Source organism: Cynocephalus volans, chromosome 8 (genome assembly GCF_027409185.1).
Source record: "Cynocephalus volans isolate mCynVol1 chromosome 8, mCynVol1.pri, whole genome shotgun sequence".
NCBI lineage: Eukaryota > Metazoa > Chordata > Mammalia > Dermoptera > Cynocephalidae > Cynocephalus > Cynocephalus volans.
Window position 1 is genome coordinate 4,828,254 of NC_084467.1, and position 12,436 is coordinate 4,840,689.

General features: G+C 52.6%; 1 protein-coding gene across 3 annotated transcripts in view; it reads left to right on the top strand.

The window, feature by feature from the left end:
- Positions 1-12,436, top strand: part of ESPN (espin) — a 36,190-nt gene that overhangs the window by 13,138 nt on the left and 10,616 nt on the right. For all 3 annotated transcript variants that reach the window (XM_063106375.1, XM_063106376.1, XM_063106377.1), the window contains exons 3-7: positions 6,096-6,282; positions 6,388-6,570; positions 6,653-6,784; positions 9,721-9,922; positions 10,990-11,261. In XM_063106375.1, coding sequence (XP_062962445.1) covers positions 6,096-6,282; positions 6,388-6,570; positions 6,653-6,784; positions 9,721-9,922; positions 10,990-11,261 — 976 coding nt within the window. The remainder of the gene's footprint in view (positions 1-6,095; positions 6,283-6,387; positions 6,571-6,652; positions 6,785-9,720; positions 9,923-10,989; positions 11,262-12,436) is intronic.

A 12,436-nucleotide genomic window follows, 5' to 3' on the forward strand; every position in this document is an offset into this window, starting at 1 on the left:
CATACTTAATGGTGAAAGACAGGGTGCTTTTCCCATAAACTGAGGAATAAGGCAAGCATGCCCATTCTTGCCATTTTTATGCAGCATGGTATGGGGCCAGAATTGCATACTACCCAGTCTGCTCATGACAAAGGAGGAGGTCCAGATTGGAAAGGAACGAGTAAAACTGTCTTTATCCATAGATGGCATGGTCCTGTGTGTAGAAAATACTGAGGAATCCATACAAACAGCTACTAGAACTAAACATGTTTGGCAAGTTTGAGGACCTGAGATTAAAATGAAAAAAGCAATTGTACTTCTATATAATAGCAATTAACAGTCTGAAAATGAACTTAGCAATTTCATTCACAGTAGCATTGAAGAGAATAAAATGTTTAGGAACAAATTGAACAAAAGCATACAAGACTTGTCTGTTGAAAACTACAAAATACTGCTAATAGAAATTAAAGACAATCTAAATAAATGCAGAGACATCTTATGTTCATGGACTAGAAGACAATATTGTTAAGATGTCAATTTTTCCCAAATTGATCAATAGATTTAACCCCTCTCAAATTTCAGGAGGTCTTTTTGCAGAATTGACCAATTGCTTTTGTCGGTGGGTAGGCCTCTCTGACCAACGGGTGAATCTGGCGTAAACTGAAGAAGGTTATGGTTAGTGATTTCAGCAAGTTTGTCATCTTTGAGGAGGGGCAACAGAGAGGGTGTAATTCCTTGTATGTAGGGGGTGCAGTTAGCCCTCAGGAGGGCAAAGGGAAGGAGGATCACCCAGTTCTCACCAGTCTCTAGTTTTAATTTGGTAAATGTTTCTTTTAAAGTCCGTTTCATTCATTCTACCTGTCCTGAACTTTGTGGCCTATAAATATAATGTAAGTTCCAATTTATTTTTAATGTTTTAGCTAATAATTGGGAAATTTGGGCTGTGAAAGCTGGGCCATTGTCAGACCCCAAGGTTACAGGTGGGCCGAATCTGGGGACAATTTTTGTAACAATTTTTTAGTGTTATCTGAGTGGTTTCAGTTTTGGTAGGAAAGGCCTCTACCCATCCAGAAAACTGTCTGTGAACACCGAAAGGTAGCGATACCCATATTGTCCAGGTTTTACCTCGGTGAAGTCAATTTCCCAGTGTTCACCAGGGTTGGTTCCTTACTTTCTGGTTCCAATGGGCAGCCTTGATTTTGGCCCTGGACTTACTTGTGAACAAATTTCATATCTGGTAACAATGTCTTTTGTTATTTTGTCAAGATCTTGGATGTAATAATATTTTTTAAAAGTTCAGTTAATTTTGTGGATCCAAGGTGTGTTCCTTGATGTATCTATTTAATCAGCAATCTGCCTAGAACCTGTGGCAAATAAATCCTGTGGTCTGGCAGAATTTTCTAATTCATGGCATTGTTGGAGGCTTTTAAGGTCTTAGCATGTTTTACTTCTTCTTTAGTATAATGGGGAGCCAGTGGCAATTGAGGTGCTGGAACGACTATTAAAGAGTCAAATGGCCCCACTGGTTTTAATGTGGCCTCTTTGGCAGTTAAATCTGTAGCAGCGTTGCTTTGGGTCTCAAACAAGTTATCTTTCAGTGCCCCAGACAATGTATGCTGGCCACTCTTTTTGGATACCATATGGCCTTAAGGAGGGCTAGTATTTTTGTTTTATTATTTATTTATTTATTTATTTGATATTAATAGTACTCTCTGTTTGTATAAGGCCCTGAGAACATGGGCAGTGGCAAAAGCATATCTGTCGTCAGTATATATGTTACCAGTTTTATCTTTTTCATGCTTTAAAGCCTGTGTTAGGGCTATGAGTTCAGCCTTTTGAGCAGATGTTCTTTGGCTTAAGGTTTGAGCCCAAATGACCCGATCTAAAGTTACCATGGCTGTCCTGGCATACCTGATTCCATTGGAGACGAAACTACTTCCATCAGTGAACAGCATTTCATTATGCTCTGTCCAGGGAATATTAGTCAGGTCTGGCCGGAGGCCTTGGAGAGTCTCGATTGTTTCGAGGTAGTCATGAATAGGCTTGGATGGGTTGTCATCCAGGAGGGGGGATTTTTTTTAATTATTATTTTTTTTAAAGATGACCGGGAAGGGGATCTTAACCCTTGACTTGGTGTTGTCAGCACCACGCTCATCCAGTGAGCTAACCGGCCATCCCTATATGGGATCCGAACCCGTGGCCTTGGTGTTATCAGCATCACGCTCTCCTGAGTGGGCCACGGGCCGGCCCAGGAGGAGGGATTTAGACCTGTGGTTTTTAAGGGCTGATCTAGAAGTAAAGCCTGATACTGGGTGAAGCGGGAGTTGGTGAGCCAACGCTCAGGTGCACTTTGTAAAAGAATCTGTACAGAGTGGGGGTCCACTAAGCATATGTCTTGTTAGCCTCTTTTATCAGTAAAGCAGTTGCCACTATGGCTCGGAGACAGGTTGGCCATCATGCGGCTACACTGTTCAGCCTCTTGGAGAGGTAGGTGATAGGCCTCTTCCATGGTTCCAGGGCTTGGGTGAGCACCCCCTTGGCAATGCCTCACATCTCAGCAACTAACAAGCTGAAGGGCTTCATCGAATAAGGTTGGGGAATTTTAAAATCCTTGGGAGAGATGAGTTCAAGTTAATTGTCCAGAGTATCCTCCCAGGGTCAGTCCATTCAAAGGCAAAGAGAGGTTGGCTTACTTTGGCCAGCGGGAGGCTGAAGAAGGCATCCTTAAGATCTAGCTTTTTGCTTTGTTTCTCTTCTGGACTATCTGTCATTGAAGACCCTCTGGGCAATTTCAACCAGCTCAGATAACAATTTTCCTTTAAATCCTTCCTGTCTTTGAAGCTTTCTCCTAATGTCTGGGGCTGACTGGGTAACAAGGGCAATATTTATCGCCTGCCTGGTTTTCTGGGGTCTCAGGGTCTACAGGAGTGTAGGTCCTGTTAGCCTCCTTAAGGTGTTCCAGGAAAGCGGCGGGGGGTTCGTTTGGTCCCTGAATAGTTTCACTTACTTTTGATAGGTTAGTGGGCTTCCGGGCTGCTGTGTGGAGTCCCCTAAGGAGAGTCTGGTGATACAGGTCGAGAGCCCCCTTACCTTGGTCCGTCTTTGGGTCCCATCCAGGTCTGTTAGAGGGGAACATGCATTTGAGGTGAATGGGGTCATCAGAGGGTCAACCATTGTGACCGGTAACAGTTTTCAGGCCCTCCCTCCAGATCCACTTGCTTTCTTTTGACATGAAGGGAGTCCCCAGGAGCTGCTGACCATCATCCCACGTAGGCTGGTGGGTAAAGAAAAACAGTCTCCAGGAGGGAGATGAGGCCCTGAGGTTTTTCTGAGAAAGAAGGATTTTGATTTTTCCAGTTGTAAACCATGAAGGAGCCTGGTCTTGAGGAGTTCCAGGAGGCAAGGGAGCATGTTGGAGCGAGAGGGGGGTTGGAAGAATGGCAGGGAGAGGACTGGTACGCAGTGCCACTCCAAGTATGCAGAGGGAAGGATCAGGTGGGGGAGCTAGAGGGGGGTTGGAGGAATATCAGGGAGAGGCAGTGCCACTCCGAGTATGGGAAGCAGGCAAAGAAAGTCCAGAAATACACCCATAGTTCTGGTCAATTGGTTTTTAACAAAGTTGCCAGAGCAATTCTTTAGGAAAAAGCTATGTGTATGCCCTGAAAACTATTTACACTACCACTTAAATATTTTATTTATATCTACCTAAATGTTGACTCTGACAACTGTTACGCTGTGGAGTTAACAAGGCTGTATATTTTTTTAAAGTAATGAACAGAGTATGCTTTCTTAGCTGCCTAATTCACATTTTTCTGAAGTGTTTTGTAAGTTAATGCTTTCAACTAACTTAAAAGTAATGTTTTCCCCTTTTTCTCCATGAGTGGAAAGATTACAAACAAACCTGTGTTTAACAATAAGGTCAGCAGAACATAAAGTAACAAAAGCCAATAAATCAGAAATGATGTTGACATTCTGGGACTAATCTAGCAGTCCTACAACAGTTTTTCAAATTCTTTTCTTTGGTTACAGTATATTCAGAGATTAAATCATTGCTGTTATGAACTACTGCTGTTTAACTTATCATCAACCTTCCCCAAATTTTTAAATCTTCTCCAGTGAAGGGAGAATAAATTATTAAAGGAAATACTCTTAGCTTATTTTCAATTTTTAAAGCCACCTTGGGTCTTCTGAGGCGTCAGAGAGTACGGGAGGCACTGTGTGGGGGGAGGCGCTCTTCTTCAGAGAAGCTGGAAGAGAAGGCTTAGTTAAAAGCACAGATGGTGTTCTATTTCCATTCACCTTGGGCCTTTTTTTAAGGCACCTTTTTAGTCATGATGGCTTGTCAGAGATTATATCAGTCCAAACCTGTATGTAAGGGGCTTGTCCCATAGACCTGTTTGGAGGAATTTTGTCCCATTTGTTATATAAGACCACAGTTAATGACACACAACTGGCCACCCACAAAAGACAGACAAGTGGCCATGTCCAAAATTATTCTAAAATATCCACAAGCACAACAATCACAATGACAAAGATGAACAAGGAACATGGAAACACAATTCCTATTGACTTGCAAGCCCCCAATCCAAATCCAAATTATCAAAGGGCCCAGCGACATCTCAGGAGCCCAAGGACTAGGGGAGTTAATGCTGCATCCAGCCTCCCACTAAGCCCAACCATTGGTGCACCATCCCTTACTGAGATCTCACCTACCTGGGGAGAGAGTAAAGTGCCCCATCTGCCCCAAGGGAGAAGAAGAGGAACAGCTTCTCTATCTTCTCCTAGGAGAAAAGTGCACGGAGGGATATACTCAAGAGAGAAAGAATCTCGCTGGGGCCTCCAAAATGTTGTGAGGCCCCCTCCCACAAGAAATGCACTTACACACCACTCATGCGGAAAAGGGCAGTTGATTCACTCCAGCTGGCCAGTGACCGTCTCCCAAGGAGCAATCAAGGAAGAATAGCATCGGGCTTTGGTCTTGTGGGGTTTTTAAAGGCAACAACTACATCCCGTTGGCCCACGGGTTTGTCCAGGTGTACAAAGCAAGCTAGGGAGCTAGGTCACAGAGGCTGAGAATGAGCCGTTAGGGCAATCAAACATACAAGTTTTCATTGCATATGTTCCTACATAATAGTCCACTGTGTATGGTTCCTGTACCCGCGTGATAGCTCACTGTGCGTGGCTCCTGTTCCCACGTGATAGCTCACTGTGCATGGCTCCTGTTCCCACGTGATAGCTCACTGTGCGTGGCTCCTGTTCCCACGTGATTGCTCACTGTGCGTGGCTCCTGTTCCCACGTGATAGCTCACTGTGCGTGGCTCCTGTTCCCACGTGATTGCTCACTGTGCGTGGCTCCTGTTCCCACGTGATAGCTCACTGTGCGTGGCTCCTGTTCCCACGTGATAGTTCACTGTGTATGGCTCCTGTTTCTATGCAACAGCTTTTGTTTCTATGAGAAGGTCAACGGTTTCTCATGCGGGGCAGGGGGTCGCCTGCAGGTCAGACGGGGGTAAAATGGAGTTACTTAGGTTAAGCAAGCAATTCTACAGAAGCAGATAGTATACACTATGAGGGTGTGGGGAGCTCTATGTCACATGGAGTGGGCCCAGGGCAGCATGGGGCACAGAGGCGGGCAGAGGAGGAATCTGTACTGAGTCTTAAAGAGAAAAGAGAAGAATAAAAGCCAAAACAAAACAAAAACAAAGGAGAGGGAGGAGGCTGGAAGGGCATTCCAGATGGAGGGAGGACATGATCAAAGACACAGAGGTCAGACACAGCAAGTTTGGGGACTTGGTGACAGTGGCTGGCTGTGGCTGAAAAGGTAGGGAGAGGCCAGGGCACCTCGTCCTTGCAAACCTTTATAAAAGAGAGCAACTGTTTACCCAAGGCACGGAGGTGCTCAGTCAGAGGTGCGTTATAGAAAGGAGGCCGCTGGCAGGGGGGTGGGCAAGCCAGAGGGACCCCTGAAGGAGGGTGGTACAGGACTAAGCCTGCAGGGAGTCAGGACAGCAGGGTCCCGGTGACTAGACCCTCTCCAACCCACTCTCCCAGGCCTCCAGGGCTCCCGGGAAAGGGACAGGAGCTGAGAGCCCAGGGTGAGTGCTGTGTCTCCGCAGGGGAGTGAATGCCCAAACCAAGAACGGTGCCACGCCCCTGTACCTGGCGTGCCAGGAGGGCCACCTGGAGGTGACGCAGTACCTGGTGCAGGAGTGCGGCGCGGACCCGCACGTGCGCGCCCACGACGGCATGACCCCGCTGCACGCAGCGGCGCAGATGGGCCACAGCCCGGTCATCGTGTGGCTGGTGAGCTCGGGGCCTGGGCGGGCCGGGGCGGGGCGGGGCCGGGTGGGACCGGGAGGGGCCTGGAGCCCAGTCCCCGCCCCTCTTTCGCCGCCCCCTCCCGCCCAGGTGAGCTGCACCGACGTGAGCCTATCGGAGCAGGACAAAGAGGGTGCCACGGCCATGCACTTCGCGGCCAGCCGCGGCCACACCAAAGTGCTCAGCTGGCTCCTGCTGCACGGCGGCGAGATCGCGGCAGACCTGTGGGGCGGGACCCCGCTGCACGACGCCGCCGAGAACGGGGAGCTGGAGGTCAGAAGGGGGACGGGGCGGGCCGGGCCGGGCAGGGGCGGGGCGCGGGCAGGCGGCGGGGTCCTCACTGCGCGCCCCGCAGTGCTGCCAGATCCTGGTCGTGAACGGCGCGGAGCTGGACGTCCGCGACCGCGACGGGTACACGGCCGCCGACCTGTCGGACTACCACGGCCACAGCCACTGCACCCGCTACCTGCGCACCGTCGAGGACCTGGTACGACCCGGGCGCGACTCCCGCTGCGGGGTCTCGCCTCCCCCCCCCCCCCCCCCCCCGCGCCGGCGGTAGGCGTGGTTAACCTTTTACCAGGGGGTCAGACAAGTGCGTGACCTTGACCACTACCTCAAGGACCTCTCGGCCCAGAACCACCGCCCACTGGGGAGTGAGGGGGTAGATGCCGAAAGGACCAGGGGAAGAGGACAGGGAGGACCAGAGGTACCCTAAGAGCTCAGGCTGGGAGAATCCCTGGCGACAGCCAGGTTCATTCCCCTGCCCGTGTGTCCTCGCTCATTTACCTCTCACAGCCGCCCTCTGAGGCAGGCAGTGTTACTGCCTCCATTTCACAGATGGATAAATTGAGTCTCCAGGACACCCAAGGTTCCACCACCAGTAAGTGGTGGAGCAGGACCTGCCGGGGACAGCCTGGCCAGCAGCCACCTCACCTGACCACCATGCTGTATGTTTGCTTACTTGGTAGCGACTTCCAAATTGGACACCTATGTTATTCTTTTAAAATTATTTTATTATAGGGACGGCCTGTGGCCCACTCGGGAGAGTGTGGTGCTGATAACACCAACGCCACGGGTTCAGACCTCTATATAGGGATGGCCGGTTAGCTCTCATGGAAGACCGTGGTGCTGACGACACCAAGTCAAGGGTTAAGATCCCCTTACCGGTCATCTTATAAAAAATAAATAAATAAATAAAAATAAAATAAAATAAAATAAAATTATTTTATTATAGGGCCAGCCTGTGGCTCGCTTGGGAGAGTGTGGTGCTGATAACACCAAGGCCATGGGTTCAGACCTCTATATAGGGATGGCCGGTTAGCTCTCATGGAAGACCGTGGTGCTGATGACACCAGGTCAAGGGTTAAGATCCCCTTACCAGTCATCTTATAAAAAAATAAAATAAAATAAAATTATTTTATTATGGTTACACACCCATGAAGTGACCCACTGGGATTTGACCTCAGGTGTGGTGTGTCCAAGTCCAGGGCCCTGCCCCATCTGGTACAATAGCTGCTAAGGGGCAGAGGGGAGGAAAGAGTGTGGGCCTCACAGGCACCTTCAGAAGGACATTAGCCAGCTCTAGGGGACAGCCTGGCCACATGAGGGACTGTGAAATGACGCCTAGAAGAGGATGCAGAAGGCCCCTGCCCTGAGCACCATGTGTCCATCTGCCCTGTCTGCGAGCACACAGGATGATCCTGGTTCTGGGGACTGCAGAGCACAGCAAGGCTCAGGGGTCAGAGACTGCGGGTGGACCTGAGTAGGAACTTCCCCCCAGAAAGTGCCTCCCAAAGAGAGTGGGTGGCCCCGCAGGTAGTGAATACTCTGTCCCTGGGGTATACAAGCAGGGCTGGACACTGTGAAGGGCATTTCTGTACCAGAGGTAGGTTCCTTCCAGCTGGGAAAGTCTGTGACTGTCGTGAGGCTGTGGGGGTGGCACCAGAGCCCAGAGCCCTCCAACATCTCCCATCCCCCCTGCAAGCCTCTCTGGCTGCAGCTGCTGGCCGTAATACAAGCGCCATTCACTGGATTCTGACTCTGGCAGGTACCCTGCCAAGCACCGTACAGGTGTAATCTCAGTAATCTTCACAGGTTAATCGTTGACACATATGGTGTTTATTTACTGGATGCCATACCTTGGCACATCACTAACTTTTAAAATCTTTTTTGCAACCCGGTGGGGCAGGCTGTACTCTTATCCCCATTTACAGATCAAGAAATTCAGGCACAGAAAGGATAGGTGACTTGCCCAAGGTCATATCGTTAGTTAGTGGAGGAGGTGACATTTGAAGCCATGTCCCAGGCTGCAGAGCCTGGGTCCTGACCTCTGTTATCTGTTGCTCATGGAGGTCAGGACTGGGTGCCCTCTGTGGCCACTACTGTCATCCAAGAAAAGAACATCTTCAGGCTTCCCCTTGGCTCGTGGGGTAAGCAGCAGGACCTTGGCCCCCTGAACTGTGTGGGGTGTGAGAGTGCTGGCTCCCTCACCCAGGCAGGTGCAGCTGCGGCACTGACAGATCCAAGCCACCAAGGATTCTGGCCCAGAAAAGGCAAACACTCCCACAGAGCCCCTAATTACGGGGCCAATGAGCGTGGCTGCTGAGCCGTTACCTGGTGCCAGGCCTGCCTCCCTCTCCCTGGGGGCCTGTGACACTTCTCAGGCAGGGAGGGGGCATGGGGCAGGGAGGAGCAGGCCTGGGCAGGAGACAGCGGAGCAAGCGGGCTTGCCGGCAGCAGGGACAACATGGGCAATGTAAGCAGGGCCCCCACCCCAGCCCGTTCCCACGCTGGGAGGGGAAAGGCCTATACAGGGTCAGAGGCACAGACGGTGGCAGGTTGGAGGTGGGGAGTATGACGGGCTTGGCAGCCTGAGCTCGGGCTGCCCATCCCAGCTCAGCTGGGCTACTCCAGGCCCCACCCTTTCCCCAGTGGCCCCATCAGGAGACAGGCTGGGCTGGTGTTGGGAGTTTGCCCCAGGTCGGGCAAGGAGAGACAGGGGTTGCCAGCCAGGTAATGGGGAATGGGCCTTTCTTGTACCCCTCCCCACAGACACACTGGAGCCAAAGCTCTGTGCCCACTGCTGAGGAAGAAGGCTGGCCCATGGCAGTTCTCCCCTTGGGGTGCAGCCCAGACCCCTTCCTCCCTGTCAGTTTCTCCACCCTCTGGAGCAGGGAGAGGCCAGGGTGGGAGTAACCCGGGGCCCTCTGGTCCTACTGCCAGGGGCTAGAGGTGGGCTAAGCTTGAATCCTAACCTGGAAAAAAAACTTGAGAGACTTGCTAGTGATGGGGAAAGGATCCCAGAGAGGGAAGTGGCTTGACCGAGGTCACACGGCCAGGGCATGCCTGAGCAGGACCCTGTCCTGGACAGTGGTGGTCTTCAGGATGGGATTACCCTCTACAGCCCCCCTGCCTTCCCCTCAGAGCGTGGAGCACCGCGTGCTGTCCCGAGATCCATCCGCTGAGCTTGAGGCAAAGCAGCCCGACTCGGGCATGTCCTCACCCAACACCACCATGTCGGTCCAGCCGCCAAACTTTGACCTCAGCTCACCCACCAGCACCCTCTCCAACTACGACTCCTGCTCCTCCAGCCACTCAAGCATCAAGGGCCAGCGCCCCCCACATGGTGAGTGGGCCGACCAGGAATGGGGAGGAGGGAGAGCATATTGGAATCAGACCCCTGGGTCCACCCTGTCCACAGCCCACACCGAGGCTGCTCTCATCACTTGCGGTCTTGGACTCTGGGAGGGGACGCTCACGCTTGTGTGTGTTCACCAAACATTCATGTACGTTCACATGTACTCTCCTCCCACAAGACACACATGCACCCTTCACACAATTCATTGTTCTCACCTAGCCACACTCAAAAGTGCACAGTCGTACATGTGTACACACAGTATACAGATATGGGGGATGCCTGGTTAGCTCAGTTGTTCAGAGTGCGTTGTTATAACAGCAAGGTCAAGGATTTGGATCTTCGTACTGACCAGCTGCAAAAACAAACAAAAAAACAACACACAATATACAGATATGAATGCACAAGCACACATACAGGGCCGTGCAGATATACGCACATACCTACGTTACACACAGGCACACAATCCCCCATTTCCATAGCACAGACGTGCATGCACACACACGCACACATCACATCCACAAAACAATGCAGACACATTCATAAATACAAAGAATCACGTGCACAGGTATACACACACTCAAACACACAAATGCACAGACGCTCAGGCAGAAGCCAGGCATGTGTGTACACACGTGCTGACCACACCCTGAGTATGGGTGCCCATCCACCTGCAATGCTGCTTCATGCCGCCAGGCGGCTGCCTGCAGAGCTGGCAGGGGTGCCCTGTGAAGATCGTGTGTGCCCATCTGCACTCCTGCCACCTGCCCTGCTAGATCTGCCCTGAGGCCCTGCCCCTCCGCCCTCCAGGTGGCCCTGCTCTACAGATACACCTTGGAGCCCTGGAGCTTCCCCTCCAAACCTGAGCACATGATCTTCCCCCAATAAGTGCAGGGCCGGGGGAGGAACTGGCCAGCACTGCCAGGGGCCACAGCGGGCTACTGCCCCTGAGCCTGCCTTGCCCCTCAGCAAGTTGTTTCCAGGTGGTGGAGAGTCTCAGTTGTGGGGGACAGCCTCTCTGCAAGCTCCTGAACTTGGCATTCCCTCCTACTCCCCAGGGCTTCCCAGCGCAAGAGCTACAGACATACAGAGTTACATGGACATGCTGAACCCAGAGCTGGGCCTGCCTCAGGGCCAGATAAGGAAACCCGCGCCAGGACTGCCACCGCCCAGCTTCCCTCCACCACCCCCGCCCCCAGGCACCCAACTGCCCCCACCCCCACCGGGCTACCCGGCTCCCAAGCCCCCCGTGGGTCTACAGGCAGCTGACATCTACATGCAAACCAAGAACAAACTCCGCCACGTGGAGACTGAGACCCTCAAGAAGGAGGTAGTGAGTCCTCACCCTTGCCCACCTCCCAGCACTGGGACTAGGCTGATGGGGGGCAAAGGAGGCCAAGGTACTGGGGGGACCCCTGGGTCCATGGCATGTTCAAGAGGTGAAGCTCTGGGCCAGTCCAATGGGGGCTCAGGGATGGGCACTGGGGACAGAGAGATGAGACAAAGCCACCTCCCTCGTGGGGAGTTGGGAGGTGAAGGAACATATACCCCGATGCCATTGCCTAGCCAGGAACTGGGTCTGTGCCACCTCTTGCACAGAGTGTAAGGTTGTCACAGAGTTGACAGACAACATATGTAGAGTGCCCCTTCACAGATGTGCACACGCCCACAGCCCTGGGCTCAGGTGGAGAATGGCACCCCAGGGAGGTGTCTTCCGGGTGGCGTGGCTGTGATGCTGAGGGCCAGGAGGAGGGTGGAGGGAAGGTGGAGGGAGTGGGGGCTGCCGGAGGAGCGAGGCTGAGGCTGGCTCCCCGGTGTGGGGCTAGAGCTCCTGGGTGGGGAGGTGGGAGCCCTGGGGGAAGCAAGCTTGTGAGGAGATGAGCCCAAGTGTGGGCACGTTGAATGTGAGGTACCTAGGGACGTGCAGGGTCTGCAGGCTCCTGGTTGAGGTTCTGGAGTAGGGGAGGGGGCAGAGGTCGGGTCTGGACATCTCTGATAGTCCTTGGCAGGGAGGCCCAGGGGGAGCCCAGAGTACTGGCCAAAGGGACAAAGCAAGACTGGTCTGAGAGGTTGGGGGTCAGCGAGTGATCGCAGCTAGTCAGGTGTGGGGTAGCAGCCCCCAGGGTCCTGCTGAAGCTGGGACCTTGAAGTTCTCTCTCAGTCCCAAGGCAAGCCACCCCAGGGCGGAGTTGAGTAACCACTTTGCACAGGTGACCCAGGTCACAAGGCCACTGGGCAGGGGAAGCATGGAAGGGACACTGAGCCTCCACAGTGACTCCAGCCACTACTCCCTTCATGCCACCTCAGACCAAGCTCTCAGGTCTGGGTCCCCTTTCATCTCTGTGACATGGAGGGGTCTTGGGCAGAGATGCAGGGGATCTGGGGCCGGAGGACTTTTGCTGCCTGGCTTGTGGGCCCTGCCCAAAGCCACGGGATATAGATGGCCAGGCTGGTGACCCCTCTCCACCCCTGAGCCCAAGCACCAGGACTGCGCGGTCCCGCGCC